This window comes from Hippocampus guttulatus, chromosome 1 (assembly GCF_054856545.1).
Source record: "Hippocampus guttulatus isolate MCC_2025c chromosome 1, RoL_Hgut_1.0, whole genome shotgun sequence".
NCBI lineage: Eukaryota > Metazoa > Chordata > Actinopteri > Syngnathiformes > Syngnathidae > Hippocampus > Hippocampus guttulatus.
Genome location: NC_141261.1, coordinates 17,611,429 through 17,630,274, shown reverse-complemented (window position 1 = coordinate 17,630,274; position 18,846 = coordinate 17,611,429). Strand labels below are relative to the sequence as shown.

Sequence of the window (18,846 nt, the reverse complement as noted above, 5' to 3'; positions counted from 1 at the left end):
GTGTCTGCCTCACCGTCAGAAGGATCACTGTTTGAGTCCTGGCCATTTCTGCGTGGTCTGCGTGTTCTTCTCACTGCTCAGTGCATTGTAAGGCATCATATGTCCATGGTGTACTTACAGTAAGTACGAGTACAAATACTTTTGAGAAAATAAAATAAAATAAATCAATCTCCACCATTTATGTTCAAATAGCCATTGCTTCTAAAACCTTGACTTTCAATGCTAACTGTGAGCATATCAATGTTTGTATTGTTTGCTGATGTTCAGCTCCGCAGCCTTTTTCAAAAGGCAAATCTATGTGGTTTTAAATATACAACGTTTAATTTACTTTGAATTATGTTTACTTTGACAGTCATTTTCAACTGCATGCGACAATTAACAGGTCGGAGCCTCTTTTTTTTTTTTTTTTTTTTAATTGTTCAATAATCGCCAAGCTGCTGCTTCTTGGGAAGTGGTTTGAATTCAGTTCTCTGCCCCCATACAGTGCTCGGGAAAATGACACCTCATATAAAAAAAATAAAATAAAATTGTTACCACCACTGAGTCTGGCCTGAAATCGAGATCGTGAGCCAGCAGTCACCTCACAAATGTCTCATTGACAATTTGTGAAGCATGTTCCACTCAAGTTTCATTCTTTTCTCTCCCTTGCCTCGTAGCCGCTCCAGTTTGAACATGCGCATGGATGAGCCAGCACCTCTCAACTGCCAGGGCAGCCAGATCACCACAGCAATCATCAGCATTCCCACACCACCGGTGACCACCCCTGAGGACGACGCCCGTCTTCCAGCAGGAGCCCCCCACCAGAACGTTGTGAAGGTGTCCGCACTGTGAACGATGCAGGCTTTGTCATACTCAGAGACTCATGAGGCTGACTGATGGACAAGAGGATGACCCTGAAAGATAGAGAGGCGTTGTGGTGTTCAGAGACTTAGTTTTGTCTTGGTGGAGCCTTCCCTCTGCTGGTCATGTACTGTCACAACATTAACTCCATGTGCAGAAGAGGGATCGCGTTCAGAAACAGTGCACCCATGTACATGTTGAGTGTGTGTGTGTGTGTGTGTGTGTGTGTGTGTGTGTGTGTGTGTGTGTGTGTGTGTGTGTCACTGAGCACAAAGCACCTTTTTATGATTTTTGCATCAGTTTGACTCTTCCATAAGCAGGAGATGGAAGCTGATCGAGAAAGAATCTAAATAATCTATTGCTCTGCCCATTTACTTGGTGTCATTCTGGTTCGCTGCTGATGAACACGTACAGTTTGTCACCATTCCTGATCACTTTCAGTATCACCCCAGTTGAGCGGGGGTGGAGTATATATGATATGTATACTGTATCTGTATTGCCAGCAAATGTGTTTCATAGTTGTGAATGAGTGTGTGTGTGTGTGTGTGTGTGTGTGTGTGTGTGTGTGCATGTGTGTGTGTGTGCATTTTCCTAGCTAGAATAGAATTGTGATGTTTTGGGCCAAGGGTATGTGCCTGCATTGGGGCGTCTTTTCGGGTGACTGAACTTTCAATTCTTCTGGAAGTCCATCTATTGCTCTGTATACGGTGTATTTGACTAGCTACCACCCTCAAGGCTTCGAAGGACACATTTCTGTCCAAAATCCTCAGTTGGGAGCCTTTTTATACGACATGTGCCTGTTTTTGTCAGAGTGAAATCATCAATTAATATTCATAGATCAAAATATACCCTTTGGCTGGAGACGGATCTCGAATGACAAAATTGTTGAACGCATATAATTATATTATGGAATGGGAAGCCACCCCAATTTAAAGCACAAGGCATTCGCTGAGAATTTTGGACACTGACATGTTCTGAGCCCAGGTCCTTTGTGAATATTGTGAATAGAATATTTTGTAATATTTGACCATCGTTTGGCAGAACCAGTGAAGCTGTGCTCTCTCTCTCTCTCTCTCTCTGTCGTTGTTTTCCACTTGTATTCCTTATCCCTCCTGTGTGAACTAGTGTATGCCTAAAGTCATCTTTATAGCTGTCAAGCAACATTCTTTCTTCCCCTAAGTCAGTGGGCATTTTTCAAAGTTGTTGAGTATGTGTACTTAGGTGTTTGTAGTTTTTGTCCCCCTCGATGTTACCCCCCCCCCCCACACACACACACACACACACTTCATTTGCAGGAGAACTTGATGCAGGCAGTGGGATCTGGTTTGTTAGTTGCTGTGCCGACATAAAGGACGCTTATTGAACCAGGCCCAGAGTTCTGCCACCGCCGTACAATGTGAGATCCCCACAAAGCCCACTAACATAGGACTTTTCAGGTGTGCTCAACTCTGAGCTAAGCCTTCCACTTGGCCTTTTGTCTATTCTGAATGTCAGTCCAACAGCTTTGTACCGCCATCGGAGATACAATTTCCATCCCAATCTTGCTATTCATCCATGAAAAAATGTCCATGAGTCCACAGGCAGTGCTATAGATGTACCAACATATCACCGTTAGAATATGTTCAAATGTGCACAGCATATCATCTAGCGAGCCTGTGAGTGCCGAGCTGATGTGGAACTAGACTTTAGTGATCTTGTCAAATTATCATCACAGCCAAAATTACCTTTTAAAAATAAGTTTTATTTAATCAGCATAAAAGGTGAACGTTGTCATCACAGTTTTACATGTGCGTTGTTCTTAAAAAAAAAATATATATATATGAAATATGATCGAACACGGATGCTGACGTGTATGTTCCATATCAACGTATGAGGGGCCCACATTCCCGCTATGTTCCCTCATCCCGAGTATCGTGATTACTCAGAGAAAGCCAAAAATTGTTGACAGGGTGGGATTGGAAAAAGTGTCATAGTTTAAGTACTAGTACCATTTTTGGTGTAGTGACAGAATTAAAACAAAGAGACAAGCACAGACAGGCTGGCCTTTTTCTTATTTAGAAAGCTGTATTAAACACAGCAACACAGGTTGAGACTTTCGTGACCGGCGTAAATGCTGCGCAGCGTGTGGCATAACTCGACGCGGAGGCAGGTTAGACTGATTTTTGGTAATTTCATAGACAAGCGCAGGCCTGTGGATCTTGGTCATAAATAATATCAAACAGGGTGGACTGCCCCACTACGGGAGTGGTCACAGCTGACTTAACTCATGGCCAATCAAAGCAGCTCAACTTTAAACGTGGCAGCGCAAGTTGAGCAACAAAGTCTCGACATGGCGGAGGCACATCTGCACTGTGAGGTGGGCATTTGGAGACTGCCCCTGCCCAAATTGTTAATTCCACTCCCCTAAAGCTGTATAATTCCCCTAAGTAAGGCTTTATATAAATATATCTATATCTACAGGATATACTGTACATATACTGTGTATAAATATATATACAGTATATATATATATACCTGTATATACAGGATATATATATGTGTGTATATGTGTATATCGCATCTCGCCCATGCGAGATGCGATATAGGGCAGAGGAAAGCTCTTGTCGTGGATGGAGCAATCCCAAGTGATGGAAACATCAGAAAGAAGGAACATGAGAAACTAGAGAAATACCAAGGGCTGAGAAAGGAGCTGGAGAAAGCCTGGAAGGTAAAGGTGACAGTCGTGCCTGTGGTGCACTCGGGGCAATGACCCCCAAAACTGGATGAATGGTTGCAACAGATCCCGGGAACAACATCAGACATCTCAGTCCAGAAAGTCCTGGGAACAGCAAGGATACAGCGCAGAACCCTCAAGCTTCCTGGCCTCGGTAGAGGAATTTTATAGTTTTATAGATATATATAGGGTCAGGCAAAATGATCTGGCACATTTGTTGAGAACATGCAAACTCCACTCAAGAAGGCCGGAGCCGAGATCGAACCCACAACCTCTGCACTGTAAGGTCTACACGCTAACCACTCGTCCACTGGGCTGCCATATACAGTACACACACACACACACACACACATATATATATATTTATATATATATAGAGAGAGAGAGAGAGACTTCATATTGCAGAGGTACCGGGTTTGGTTTCAGCTCCGTCCTTCCTGTGTGGAGTTTGCATGTTCTCCCCGTGCTTGCGTGGGTTTTCTCCAGGTATTCCGGTTTCCTCCCACATTCCAAAAACATGCATGGCAGGTGGATTGAATACTCCAAATTGTCCCTAGGTGTGAGTGTGAGCGTGGATGGTTGTTGGTCTCTGTGTGCCCTGCGATTGGCTGGCAACCGGTTCAGGGTGTACCCCGCCTACTGCCCAAATACAGCTGGGGTAGGCTCCAGCACCCCCCCCCCCCGTGACCCTAGTGAGGATAAAGCGATTCAGAAAATGGATGGATGGATGGATATTTTTATATTAATACAATGATTCAGAGGGTTTGATGCCTGCTGTTCACATACAGTATGAATGAAATATGTTGCGTTAGACGAGCTGTCTACCCTGCACCAGAGCTAGACATGGTCTGAGAATGCGTAAGGTTGAGATCAGCTTTCTGCCACCGAATCGTCACTCCGCCAGACAATTTCAATGACACTCCTTCTGCTGCACCGGCCCACCCAGCTTGGAGGAGACCTGTTTGTCACATTGGCAAATGCACAGCGAGCCTTGCAACGAATTGAAAATCAGGACCCGCCAGCATTTGTGTCAAGGTGCAGTTGTTCCCGAAAAAAGGGAACCCATCGTGTTTACAGGCTTCATTCCAACATCTGGAATATTTTAATCTACTGTACAACTGGTAATGGCAAAAGTGAGGTCTCTTTTCTTTGATTTGGCTGAAACGTTTTTGCTTGTTTTGTAACAGCAGCCCTTTCAAACACAATTTGAGTTCGGCTCAATGTCTCCATTGATTTTTGTACACAATGAAAAGTAATAGACCTGCCCTGTTTTGTTTGGCGCTCTCTTTCTCTGTTACTGTATGTAGTCTCATTTGTCTTCTTCAAGAGCAATCGGTTTTCTTCTCACTTTTTGCTTTGCCCTCCTATGCTACCTGTTGTTGTTAAGACTATTGCTGTGCGTATCTTGTCGTGTTTGATATTATTTATGACCTTGTCTTGTGTCCCAACTGTGAAAAGCCTGATAAAACATCTATATCTGCCACATATATGGTCTGTGGACTTTTTTTTAACCTCCCTTGGTCATGGTTTAATCTGTGCAAATGCAACATATTTGAGTTTTTTTGCAAACAGGGGTTTCCTTTTAAATCTTGCTTGGAAATTTCAGTGGACACTTTCGGATAGACGAGAATATCTTGCTAAGTTCATCGCGAAACTGTCTGGTGACCAAAGTGTAGATGAGCGGATCCACTGCAGCTTGCACGCAGGTCAGCACCATAGCCGAGGTCTCCATCTCCAGCAGTAACTGTGTGACAGAGAAGAGAGTCACTGTTTCCAAAATAAGGAGGTTTAATTTTGTTTTGAGGATAAAGCACACGTGATTGCATCCGACAACAAGCAGTTGCACTCGGTGACATATTCGGGCATTTGCTTAATGTGAGGGTACACCGATTGAATCCTTAACATAAAAGAAAGCAAACATGTTGTCAAACATAGCCAAAAAAAGAGACTAGGTCTCTCACTGGTTGCACTGAATGGCAAGAATTAAAAAAAAAATAGATTGCTTAAGAAATCTATTAGATCACTCATGTATAGTTTATTCAACAGCTGCCCCAAAGTAGCTAAATATTTTTGTTTGTTTCAACAGTAATACTACACTATGTATAGTCAAATTGTCCTTCTAATTTTAGTTAGTCTATATTTTATTTTTTTTACTTTTTGTTTTATATAGTGTTACTTGTTACTAAAGATGGAGAAAGGAATTTATTTTATGTATCCAGGTCCTTTTTATATTTACATTGACAAGAACAAGCTTTGCCTAACTCACCAATTTATATTTTTTGAATGCTAAACTGATCTATTTATGACGAGTTATGAGCAAATTTACAAATTGACCATGTTAAAATGGCCAAGCACAGTATTATTTCTTGACAAAGATATCAAACTACAGTGACATTCCTGGTTGCTGATGTTAGACTGAATTTCTGAGAAGCCCAATAAGATGCCTCAATTTGGGGATGAGTGAATGATTTTGACGAATTTAATAAACACTAACAATAGATCTGCATTGGTTGCTGTTGGTTGTTGAAGAACTACTGTCCTATCATTCACCTCATAATTGACAAAGTAATTGTCAACGTGAACGTTCTGATGCGTCAAACTAACACATACTGTTTTGTTTGTGTCCAACTCACTTTGTCGGTGTCCGGCCGCGCGATGAGGTGATTCATGAGCAAAATAACCACCATGGGGAGCCAAAAAATCGTGAAGGCGATAATAATGTAGCCAAAGCGTTTGGCCAGTTTGCCCTCAACCTGCTTCTTCCCTCGTTCCCTGGCTCCAGGCGTCCGAAGACACACCGCCCCCACGATATCCGGTAGTGTCCTGCGGGCTCCTGCGGCCACGGGGGCCGAGCACGACTCTCCGGACACCGAGTGGCCCGCCCGGCAGCCGGCCAGCGGCGGTGCTGACCGTGGTGCTGAAGCCGACTCGCCCAGACAGCTCCAGACGTGCTCAGACACCGTGGGCATCACTCGAATACCTCGACTGAACACTTTCTTTCGATGTTGCCTGACGAGTTTGATGATTCGCCCGTAGTGAATGACGATAACGGTGAGAGACAACCCCCATATGGGTACCAAAACGTAAGATCCGAACGGATCCGGATGACCGTCGCTGGGAGGGACGGGTGGCCGGCAGTGCGCGTAAAAGAGGGATTGCTTGGAGAGAGTCAGGGCTATTCCGGCCAATACGAGGCCGCATAGCCAGATGAACAGGATCCAGAGGCGAACGCGGGCTCTCCTACGCTCGGTTTGGAAGGGGAACGAGATGGCTTGGTAGCGCTCCACGCTGATGCTGGCCAGCGTGAGCAGTTGCACGCAGCTGCACAAGGCCCAGGTGAACTGCTGCAGGGCGCACGCGGACATCGGCAGCCGGTTGCTTTCCGCGGATCGCACGAACGAGGCGAGCAAGAGCGGCGTGTCCACGGAGCACTTGAGGAGGTCACTGGCGGCCAAGCTGACAAGAAGCGCGTTGTTGCTCGTCTGGAGCCACTTGGTGCGGAACACGACCCAGCACACCCACGCGTTGCCGGGCAAACCCACGACTAAAGTCAGAATCAAGATCGCGCATTTGAATGCGAGAAACAACAGATCCGGCTTGCTCTCGATGTCAGAGGCTGTGGCGTTGCTGGAAACGCGCACGTCCATCATCCAGGCTGCTTCGCTTCAATGCCACGGCTTTCCGTGGCAAACGTTTTGTAGCCACACATCCTGCAGAAATCACATCCTGCTCGTCCAAGGTTGCCACTCACGGATTTAATTTCAAGTGCAGTCAACAAAACAAAAACACAAGATTGAGTGGTCACCCGGTGGCAGTACTCGAGTGTTGTTGTTTTTTCCTCGCTTCACTGATTGTCAGCGCTGATTAGCTGCAATCACCTGAAGCTGTCTGACCTTGCTCAAGCCTTAACAAAGATGAATGACTGTTTCGGAAAAAAAAAAGAAACATGCTGTGCTTTAGAAACGTGCTCCAAAACTGAATTTATTCGACAATGCAGTACAATTAAAATACAATATAATCATAGTTTTTTTTTTGTCGCAGATGTAATGTGTACTGAAGTACCTTTGCCGAAAATTGCCTTTGAGACTTCCTGACTACACCAAAAGAAAGTGGAGCTTTTTCACGAAAATTGATAGTTGTTGTCTTACCGTTATGCTGTTAATCATGCACATTGGTCAAGATGCCCAACTTCCATTTGCAGCCTGCAGTTCATGCAATCAGCAAAATAAATCAGATTGCCGACAGGGTGGACGATTCGTTTAGCAGGATGACTTTGTGCTATTTAATGTGTATTTTGAATTTTTGAAAGGATTTGTCGAGCTTGACAACATCCGACTACACACACACAATGTTGAAAATGACCCAACATGAACATTTAACCACAACACACACGACAGTTAACAAAACAGTACGTTGCCGAAACCACATATTCCAATGAAGGGAAAAGCACATAAAATGAAGGAAACGCATCATGTACTGGTACCTGTGTAAATGTTCAGCCACTTATCGTAAGACCTCAGACTTTCATCGTTCTTCTATATTTCCTGATTACATCATCACTTCATCATGACATTCTGATGAAGTGATTCTGAAGACACCAAAGGCACTTTATAATGATATTGACCCTCCTACTGGTACCTCGGGACATATAAATCAGTGCTTGAGCAGTTCCTCCACGTAAACTGTGTTCATACGATAAGCTGCCATCCAGTTGTGAGCTGCTCTGTAGTAGCCTTGGTAAGTTGGCTCTTGAAAAGGAGACATTGAGGCGTAGTAATCAACCCATGCTCGGTAGGACTCTCTCCAGTAACTCTCAGCATGAAAGTCATCTTCCACGTCATCCCTTTTCCATTGCTGCTCTTTCTTCATTTTCTCTGGCTTCCGGCGGCTCCATTTTTCAATCTGGACTTTTTTCTTTGTCAGATCTTTTCTGGTTGGTCTGTCCAAAGATGTCTGATTAGTTTGTGCGCCGGCTTTAATACCAAGCATCGAGTTCAAGTCGCCCGGCCGTGGTGAAGTTCTGCTGCTCGTTGCGTTTGTTGTCTGGAATGTAATGGAAGCTTCAGGTGGGAATGGCTCCACCGTGCAGCTATGATTTGCTTCTGTCTGAGGGTGAGTGACTGCAGTGTTCTCTCCGCCTACAGTCATGCGGACCTCGTCTTCCAAGTCATCTTCGGGGCTTAATTTTGTAGAGTGACGCTCCGAATTCCAGCCTTGACACAACTCGCTGCCGTCATCATGAAGCATGGCAAATTCTCTGTGCCCGTTAGAATCACCGCCGTCGCCCTGGCCGCTGAACTCCCTGACGATCTCCACTGACCTTCCCAGTCCTGTCATAATGAACACTTGGAAGTCCCGCTCAGCCTCCTCGAACGTCATAAAACCAGATGTGCAGCTCTTAAACGAGCTCAGCGGAGGGATCTTTGGCAGTGCGTCTTGCATCTCTTTACGCGTCGGCGCCGCTTTAGAGGGGCTCTGTGGGAGCATATTCTGTGTAGGATGCGTCTTTCCAGAAAGCCCTTCAAGGCCGCGGCTCATCTCGGGCTTCCCGGAGTCGCGAGTTTCCTCAGTGACAATGGCAGAACCAGACGGCGGGCACGTTTTAGAGCGTACCTTCTTTGTCTCATACATGGAGAACTGCTGGCCTTGGAGGCCCGGAGATGAAGCCTCGGCGCAGACATCCCAGTCGCATTGCTCAGCCATCAGTCCAGCATCAATGGCGGCTAAATTGGAAGAAGACAGCGATGACAGGAAGAAGTTGTCTGACCGAGTTCACGAGTTTGGAAAGCAGTTTGTGCATTTTTGTTGTGAATATGTGATGTCATTATATTTAAGTAGCTAAAGCAGGATTCTCACCAAGCAGACATCTCAAAGTGGAAGCAAATCAGACTGAGGTAATTTTTTTTTCAGACAAACTCAGAGGAGACGTACAAAGCATGCTACAAGCAAAGTGCCGGTAAATATGGTAAATGATACCTGGCAACGCTGACAAATTCAGGCCACACTTTTGAGCAATAGCCATCATCTTGTTCTCCTCTTCACCATGGCAACAGTAGGTCACAGCAAGGCCCTGAGTGCCTGTGAACAAAGTTGAATTCTGATTTGAATTCCTCATGATGTACGAGGGCTGAATTTTTGTATGACCGTTTTTATATTTCTAGTCTAAAAGTTATTATAGCCTTGGGAATATTACCTGTGTGGTTTTGAGTCTTTTTAGGGTGTTTGTGCAGGCAGGGATATTTCTCGTGATGTCACGATAACAGCGATATTGTGATATTAAAATATCGCCACAATGTCGTGTAATCATCTTATGCAGAAATTACAGCAGTGTGAACTACACAGACCATGATACTTAGCGCCGCTGAGCCAATTGGAACAATGACAAAAAAATGATGTCATGTACAAAAACACAATATTGTGCTTTTTTTCCCCCAATATGAGCTTTTTTTAATATTGCCAACCACCCACACAATCAATATTGTGATAATTATCGTTTCATAAGGTTCATATTGTGATAATATAAAATTGTCGCATTTGGATATTGTTACAATCCTATGATATCACTCAATTTTGACAGACAACAGATCACACTCTTGATTTTGTTTTTCTTGCAAAAGACCTCAGAAAACATCCAATGACAAAAAATAGCTGTCTTTTTTAGGCTTAAAATGACATTTTTATATCACATCATGCAACTTGTAATACATTCTAAAATACTATGAATAATAATCATTATTATCATTATTATCGTTAAGAACTGGCTCAGCCCATGGAAAGGCATATTTTACTCTAAATCTAATATTGTGTTGGTCATAAAATCATTCATTATATTTTGTTGGGGGTAAATAAGCGATATGTCTTTAAAACTATCAATATAAATAGTCCATCTAATCTAAAATGCATGATTAGGGGGCAATTTTGATTACCTCCACAAATGATTATCCCAAGTCGGTATGTGAGTGAGAGAGTGAGTGAGTGGTTGGGTCTCGGCCAATAACACCATGTGCTAAAGGTTGGCATTAGCCAATCAAAGCAAGACACACGAAAAGGACCACAACTCCCAGACACCTGTTTGAACGTCCTTCTTCCGGCTAATTCAAGAAATAAATATATCTAAATTCACATTTAAGAATCAACCCTAAAGGTTCATGTATTAAATTACCGGTAATTGCCGAAGACAAAAACGAAGGACAACTATCGTTAGTTTTGTCAACATAAAATGTAGTTTTGGTTCATTTCCAGTTCTTTTTGTTTTTATTTTCTGTCATTCATCAAAACAAATGATGGGGAAAATGAAACTTCATGAAACTCTAGATCAGGGGTCACCAACCTTTTTGAGAGTGAGAGCTATTTCATGTGTACTGATTGTGTGAAGGGCTACCGAATTGATACCCGTCTGAAATAACATTCGTACAAATTACATTTAATAATATTAGAATGTCTCATAATACTGCCAGTGTTTGCATTTTTAAATCATAATTTCTACTAGCAAATCACAATCCTCGCAATGGCGGGCTATTGGTGTGGTCCTCACAGGCTACCTGGTGCCCGCAGGCACCACGTTGGAGACCCCTGCTCTAGATGGTCCTCTTGGTTTAAAGATTAAGGCTGGTGCAATGGAAATTAATAAATTCCCACTGCATCTTTAAACCTTTTAGAGGAATCAAAAAATGATCACAAGTGCTTCATGAAGCTTCATTTGTCCAGCTTTGATCAATTTTAGTTTGAGTTATTGAGTTAGTTTTCATACACTAAAATACCCTTGGTTGAAAGTTAGTCACTTTGGCCGTGTCACTTTTCACTCTTTTGTGACTACCTGGTGGTGCTTCGAAAAAACCCAACTGAACACTGACCGAAGCGCCCAGCTCGCCCGATTCGGTGCATGTACGTTTCCCAGTCCTGTGGCACATCCAGATTTATCACCAGGTTGACCTTCTCAGCGTCTATGCCCCGAGAGGTCTAACAGGGAGAACAATCACAAGATGACTCATAGCAATGTTCTTTTTCATTTATTTAGTTATTTTTTTAAATGTGCAACTCACCAGATCAGTTGAGATGAGCACTCTGCATTGATACTGCTTCAATTTGGACATGGCCTCAAGTCTCTGCTCCTGATTCAGACTACCTGCGTGATCAAAAAAGAAATTGTAAGTCACGACTGCTATGACGAAGAAGCAACCTGATGCTGACTTGGTGAAGCCAAGTTCAATTTAGGATGATCTCATCTCGGCTATTTAAAGGCGGCTGTGGCCCCCCGACGTCTCCCTCTAAATCTTACCTGAGATACAAACAGCAGGTAGGCCTTTAGAGGACAAGATGTCTGCCAGATGCTGAGCCCTGGAGGGGAAAGCAAAGTATGAGTGTTTTAACTCACAGTACGTCTCCTTTTCTAAAAAAAAAAAAAAAAAAGTTATGTTTGACATCAATCAAATCTACCGGTATAAATCACCTCGTATGCAAGTTGGAGAAGACAAGGGCTTGGTTGAAAGGCAGTTTACTGAACAACTTAAGCAAGAGCTGGACCTTCTCCTCAAAGACCTTATGAGGTAATGGATGGGACTGCACCAACTTGTAATACTGCCTCAGGCCTGCCGTGGACCAAACATGAACATTAATAAGGAGCATTTGTTCAATGAAATCAGGGTGCCAAAATGCAGGAGGCTCGAATGGATTAACTGCATGTACCTTTGAGTCCCATGTCCCTGGGGTTGAGCCTGACAAAAGTGGGCTCTCTCATGTAGCGGGTAAGATGTTGAGCAAGAGATTCTGGGTAGGTGGCAGAGAGTGCCAGCATCTGTTTGTTCACAGGCAAACAGGAGAAGATCCAGCTGGAGAGGGACAAAATATTGTGGGTTGACGACCTCATTTTGTAAGAAGCTTGCAAATGTTCTGCCTTTGGTCACCATACTTGATCTGTTCCTGGAAGCTGCCCTCTTCCAGCAGCTTGTCTGCCTCATCCAGAACAAAGAGACGAATGCTGGCGGTGGACAACATGCCGAGATCAATGAGCTGCTTAATACGACCTGTGAGAATGACCAAAATGACACCTAAATTACAAAAGTGTTTTTGTAGTTTTTTTCCTAATGAAATAAACAAGGACTTCAAGGATTGTGGACATTTTGCCTCTCAAGAGGGCTTGGTGGGGAAACCGTGCTTTCTTTGGTTTACTGTCTTTTGAAAAATTAGCCATGCTCAAACAGCCCCAGGATGATTCTTTCACAACTTGGTTTCCTGTGCGTAACTTACCAACTGGTAGTGATGGGAAAATGAAACTTCATGTCGCACTTGTGATATTTTTTTCCACTGCTCTAGATGGTGCTCTTGGTTGAAAGATCAAGGTTAGTGCCATGAATAAATTTCAACTGCATCTTTAAACCAAAAGTGCCATCGAGAGAAGTCAAAATTTATCACAGGCTTCCTCTGGCCATCACTCGTCTACAGAATTGTGGGTTAAAGTTGGTAACGACGGGCCCTTTTACCAGGTGAGCCCACTGCGATGTGGCATTTCTTTAGATGTTGTTTGTCCTGACTGATAGGCCGGCCTCCGATGAACACGTGGCACTGCAAGCCCTCCATGGCGCAGCCTATCGCCATGACAACGGAGTGGATCTGCACTGCTATCTCTCGAGTTGGAGCCAGCACGAGAACCTGCACGGGTCAGAGTAAAAGTCAAGAAGCACTTACGCTTGATTGGAGCAGATTGGAGACAAAGTCTTGTGCTGGCTGTAGTAATTAGTGATTAGTAAGACCCTGCAGCTAATCAAATCAACTTGCACTAAATTTTAGTGCAAGTGACTAAACTGTCGAAAGGCTGGAGTGCCTCTCCTTTATCAATAATTGTCCAGTCTCATTTAAGCATATGAGACTGGGCAGCTTGACCTCATCAGATTAAGACACCCATAACCAAAGTGATTAACACACATGGCCATCTGTTGTTCGTCAAGTTATGGTAAAGCTCACAATAAGGCTTGTTTTTTGTCTTTTTGGTGGGGCGAGAAGGGGAAGTATTAATGAACTCGTTTTACAGTGATTGGGCAAAAGAGAGCTGCTTATTGACTGCAACTATACTCACCTGTGTGGCAGAAGTGTCCAGGATCAGAGAGTCCAAAGCAATTGTGCAGAACACGCATGTCTTTCCAGTGCCAGACTTGGCTTGCACAATCAAATCTGAAGTAAGACAACCATGGGTGGGCCCCATCATTAGGAATAATCATAATTGACTTGATTGGGCACATCATGAACGAGTCACATGAAGTGGGTGCCCCCAATGCCTCCTATTTGTAGTTACAACTGATTGGTTCCTAAATGTAACCAGTGATGCAAGCTTTGTTTTTAGGCATTGTGAATGCAGTCAAGACAATGCTGTTTGTTTACAAGGCAAAATACAAAATGGAACAGGAAAAAACATCCAGTGCTCAACATCATTGAGAACATTTTCTTTGATAGTCGTGCAATGTTTAAGCTGTGCATAATATTACAGTGCTTTACAATAATAATGCAGAAACGTTCTAGAACTGAATCTCATATTTAATGTTAGTCACGATGGTGATGATTGGAGAGTTTTGGATTATTTTAGGTGATACTTACAAGTGTAAAAGGTTTGAGAACCACTGCCATTGAAAATATAAACTCATGGATTTCTCTAATCTGGGCGTATTGTAACCATTAAAAACTGAACACTGTAAAACCATCCGTGGCCTTTTTTCGTTCCACAAATAACATACATCTGACGTTAAATGTAATTTGAGACGATTGGGCGTCTATTTGACTTTTCCTGATGACATATTGGCATGATGTTATTAATCGAAAGGGGCAAACAGAAACAGAGCGAAGAGGTACCAAGTCCGCATCGGCCAAGCGGGATCGCCTTCAGTTGGATCGGGGAAGGTTTTTGAAAGCCTGCAGCTGTCAGTCCCTCCAGCACGACGTCAGACAATAACAGCGATCTGAAGTCGATCCCCTCCGTTAAAATGACATCGTCGGTCCTGCTTCGCGTATCTATATCGTGGGCTGCTTTCCTGATGGAGGCCGCCATGTTTCTTCAGAGCCAGCCAACCACCGGTCAAAGAGTGCGGCTTAAAAGCTCCGACGAAACAAAATCGAGCCGAGACTGCACTGCCCCTAGCGGTCTGAGATATAAAGTTTAGCATAACGTGAAAAAAAATCGGTCTGCACACAAAATTGTTTTCCTAAAAACGAATCTATAAATCAGGCTTTTATGCTACCATAACCATGTTTTCCCATAGCTTTGCTCATGTTATGAACTGACAAACAAAATAAATGCTAAATTAGATAATGATAACCTGCATTTATATCTTTTTCCACACTCGAGGAATATGTTCGAACGCAGAAGCTGGCGTTTTGTAGTCTGGGCAAGTCACAACGCACTCACCATGAATTATTTCGGGTTTTTTTTCGCTCTCTCTCATGTAGGAAATCACAGCCGCCATATAATTTCCCAATATCCTCAGTCAACCAAAATCCCAACCGGTTCACTTTACCTCTCTTTGCTTACTTCTTTTTAAATTGTGATGCAAAACTAATAAGCTATTTGGCTAAGTAATGAATAGAACGTGTTGGCATCTGTCTTCCAATCTTGGGAGTAAAAGTAAAACGTCTAAAAAAAAAAAATAAACACTCAAGCAAAGTTCCCGGAAGAATCTACTGTATTACTGCATTACTTCCTATCACTGTAATTGTCTAATTAATGACAAAAGTGGGTGTTGTTTTGTAAAAAGTCTGTACCTTTTAATTTGATTCATCTTGATAATAAAAATTGAAAGTCTGTTATGTTAATGTTAAACACATCACAGTATGTATTAATGTGTATCTGTATGTCAAAGTTATGTCAGTGCATTTTATATTTTTGTAAGCTTGTGTCCTAGAGTGGAAGCATATTTCTATTGGGATGCAACTCAATTTGGAAAAGATCAATGTATTGTCATCGGCAAAGCATTGAAAAAAAATCTATTCATTTCCACCAATGTCAGGCAATTCAAATTCAAATCTTTGGTCTTCATCCATCTCACATCACACTCAACGTCACACTTACTAACTCAATGCATCAGTAAATTGATACTAGATGACCATTATTTTAGGATTCATAACTTTTGTGCCATATTTTTTTGGTGGTGGAGCGTGAGTTTTTTTCTTTCTTTTTTTTCAATGGGTGCCTTGGCTCAATTATGGTTGGGAAACACTGCTCTAAAACCTTGTTGTTTTTCCACCACACCTGTGTGACCCTACTAACACACGCGCACACACACGCGCGCGCACACACACACACACACACACGCACGCACACACACACACACACACATTCCACACACATAATCATGGAAAGTGCAGTCTTAGAGGATATTAGGCAGAATTATTATCCTCACAATCCGGATCTCAGGATTTGGTAGGAAGGAACGACATATCATGAACTAGATCTGCTTTCTATCGTCTCATTTCGAGAGTCGCTTCTTCTGTGCGTTTAGTACTGCAGTAGAAAAGCAATCTGTCATTTTTAAGCATGGCTTTCTTATAATTTTTTTTGTAATACGGTTGGATGCTGAATTTTGAATATGATACTGTACTTATTTTTATAAAAAGTTGCTGTTTTGACCTTTGGACATTTTGAACTTGGTCAGAGTTTTTCAGTGGGCAAAGAGCTGCTAATATCGAGCATTTTAAAAAAGCAACTATAACTCTCCCAGCTTGAGCACGATTCATCTAAATTATAAAAAAGATCGCCTCGCCTCCTCGTGGAAACTCGTCTTTCTGTTGAAATATGGACGACCCAGAGATCCTCTCTCGGTCTGACTACACCATAATGGCCGTGATCATGGGCGTCTTCTCGATTTTGGGGATCATTCTCAACATCCTGGTGATTGTGGTGACAGTGAGACACAAACAGCTGAGGCAGCCACTCAGCTACGCTCTAGTCAGCCTGGCCATATGTGACCTGGGCTGTGCTGTGTTTGGAGGGCTGCCCACCACAGTGACCGCCGCCATGGGATACTTCAGCCTTGGACGAATGGGATGCATTTTAGAAGGCTTTGCTGTGGCCTTTTTTGGTGAGTCTTTTCAAGTGGAGTGTTGTGTCTGGGGAGAGAGGTCCCTTTAAAAGAAAATTGGGCTAGCTTGGATCTTTTTATTTTTTCCTCATTTATTTGTTTTTCATGTTTAATGCCAGTCAAAGACACACCGATAAATATTCACATTTAGTATGTCATCGTAGATTCACGACAGGTATACAGTACATGTTAACTTGAAGGGCTTGTGAATTATTTTGAGTTGTTTACCCTCAAAGCTTCTCCGCATACATAATAACCATCTTTCTTTAATGAGTATTGAAGAGAAAGTTATGCCGGCTTATCTTATTTCTTTGGATTTGATGTTTAATGGCTATCGACACAATGAGATGACAGTCAACGTAATGTGTTCTAATTTGGTGTACTTTATTCCTCCTTCCTCTGACAGGTATAGCAAGTCTGTGTACGATAGGAGTCATTTCTGTGGAGCGCTACATAGTGGTGTGTTATCCTATGGGTGCTGCCCTCTTCCAAACCAGGTATGCATCGTTATTCTTTCAAAACAAAGTAGCTGAATCAGTGAGTGTTCAATCGTGACTGCTTCTGCCTAGGCATGCAATTGCTGGCGTGGTGCTGTCTTGGGTATGGTCCTTTGTATGGAACACTGCACCCTTGTTTGGTTGGGGGAGTTTTGAGCTGGAGGGCATCAAAACCTCCTGCGCGCCCAACTGGTACAGCCGGGATGCCGGCAACATGTCATATATAATCATTTACTTTTCACTCTGCTTTGCTGTGCCCTTTTCCATCATTATGGTGTCTTACCTGCGTCTCCTCTGGACCCTTCGGCAGGTGAGACATGGAGAATGTTGCTTTTTGTTCAGTGTTCTGATGTGATCACGTGTCTGTATGACCCAGGTGACCAAGCTGCAGGTGTCTGAGACTAGCAGCACACACCGTATGGAAGTGCAAGTGGCCCGTATGGTTGTCATCATGGTGCTGGCCTTTCTGGTGACCTGGCTGCCGTATGCCAGCATGGCCCTGGCAGTCATCATAGATTCCACGCTAAAAATTGATCCTCTAATTGCAACTATACCAATCTACTTTGCAAAAAGCAGCACTGTTTACAACCCCATCATTTACGTTTTCATGAACCGACAGGTAAAGCATCAGCATCACATTCCCGACAATACAAAATAATTTAACATGAATGTGTGTGATTGATTGTCTTTTTCCAGTTCCGAATATATGCTGTTCCAACGATCCTGTGTGGATGGACCCCCTGGGCCTCAGAAGCAGAGACATCTGACATTGAGACAACAGTTGCTTGTGCTCACAATAACCAAATGGATCTCTGAAAAGAATTATACACTCACCAGACGTAACATTAGGTGTACGTTCAGCGATTGGCTGGCAACCAGTTCAAGGTGTAATCCGCCTTGAACACAACAATAAAAAGTCAAGAATAAGCCTACTAGAACAGCTGAAATTTAATTGAGGTAAACCAATGACACTTTAACCTATTTAATCCCAAATTTTTCCCAGACATTTAAAAGTCAAAATCAGGTGTCATTGGTGGCCCTTTTAAGTAATCAGTAATAAAAAATTTCAGAGCCCTGTAAATTAAATCATTGTTGTCCTTCACAAATGTGACCAGTGGGATCAAATTGGTTAAATGGTGGCAGGTGTGTGCTGACTCACATTTAACATAAATTTAAATGTGATTGGTTAACTGTGAACACAGCCACCTGCCAGTTTTAAGGAGGTGTGCACATGTTACAGCTGCAGCTGTTGTGAAAAAGCGATATAAATCAGAATGTATTGTATTGTACTGTATTATTTGACTTATTTTTACCATCTTTCTTCAAAGGTACTCTACAGATTTTAGGTTACATTCATGGTAGAAAAAGTTAGAAAATGGTTAACCTGGGTCTCGTTTTTTTAATACCAGCAAAACTGAACAGGCGTGTGTAGACTTTTACTACTACAAAAAAAAAAAAAAAGTTTGTAAATCACCATGGAGACTGTGTGAATTCTGTATGTTGTTCACATTGATGCGCCACTCATGTCATTTATTTTGTCACAGGGCTACCTACAATGTCACTTGCATTTTCTGTCATGTACGTGTTCTCTTTCCTGGAAAGTGTCGCTGTATATTGCTTTTTTAATTTACTGTGATAATAAAAGACATTTTCTCACCTGAGAAAATTTTCCTGAAAAGAAATCATGTGTACTCTGCGTGTGGTGCTATTAACTTGGACCACATCCATGGGTATA

The 18,846-nt window shown here is 42.8% G+C and overlaps 4 protein-coding genes across 6 annotated transcripts in view; 2 read left to right on the top strand and 2 right to left on the bottom strand.

The window, feature by feature from the left end:
* kcnd3 (potassium voltage-gated channel, Shal-related subfamily, member 3) overlaps positions 1–5,040 on the top strand; it is a 101,752-nt gene extending 96,712 nt beyond the window's left edge. Inside the window, exon 8 of the mRNA XM_086115600.1 lies at positions 657–5,040. Coding sequence (XP_085971726.1) covers positions 657–831 — 175 coding nt within the window. The 3' untranslated portion in view covers positions 832–5,040. The remainder of the gene's footprint in view (positions 1–656) is intronic.
* On the bottom strand, positions 4,993–7,203 carry LOC147210729 (5-hydroxytryptamine receptor 2B-like). Its single transcript, XM_086115613.1, has 2 exons — positions 6,187–7,203; positions 4,993–5,297 (listed from the first exon to the last, which is right to left on the bottom strand). The coding sequence occupies exons 1-2, from the start codon at positions 7,201–7,203 to the stop codon at positions 5,136–5,138; spliced, it is 1,179 nt and encodes a 392-aa protein (XP_085971739.1). The 3' UTR covers positions 4,993–5,135.
* Positions 7,204–7,503: 300 nt separating this feature from the next.
* On the bottom strand, positions 7,504–14,631 carry ddx20 (DEAD (Asp-Glu-Ala-Asp) box polypeptide 20). 3 transcript variants are annotated; one of them, XM_086115581.1, is made up of 12 exons: positions 14,393–14,631; positions 13,626–13,720; positions 13,033–13,201; positions 12,462–12,576; positions 12,239–12,381; positions 12,003–12,141; positions 11,832–11,890; positions 11,596–11,678; positions 11,407–11,512; positions 9,530–9,631; positions 9,167–9,276; positions 7,504–9,028 (listed from the first exon to the last, which is right to left on the bottom strand). In XM_086115581.1, exons 1-12 carry the CDS (start codon positions 14,586–14,588, stop codon positions 8,207–8,209), a joined length of 2,139 nt encoding a protein of 712 aa, XP_085971707.1. In that variant the 5' UTR covers positions 14,589–14,631; the 3' UTR covers positions 7,504–8,206. The 3 variants fall into 3 exon arrangements, with proteins under 3 accessions (XP_085971707.1, XP_085971698.1, XP_085971714.1); XM_086115572.1 differs by having other exon boundaries at positions 7,504–9,276; XM_086115588.1 differs by having other exon boundaries at positions 7,504–9,276; positions 14,141–14,543.
* Positions 14,632–16,063: 1,432 nt separating this feature from the next.
* parapinopsina (parapinopsin a) lies at positions 16,064–18,749 on the top strand. Its single transcript, XM_086115560.1, has 5 exons — positions 16,064–16,614; positions 17,021–17,111; positions 17,184–17,421; positions 17,488–17,730; positions 17,808–18,749. The coding sequence occupies exons 1-5, from the start codon at positions 16,329–16,331 to the stop codon at positions 17,925–17,927; spliced, it is 978 nt and encodes a 325-aa protein (XP_085971686.1). The 5' UTR covers positions 16,064–16,328; the 3' UTR covers positions 17,928–18,749.
* Positions 18,750–18,846: the final 97 nt, after the last annotated feature.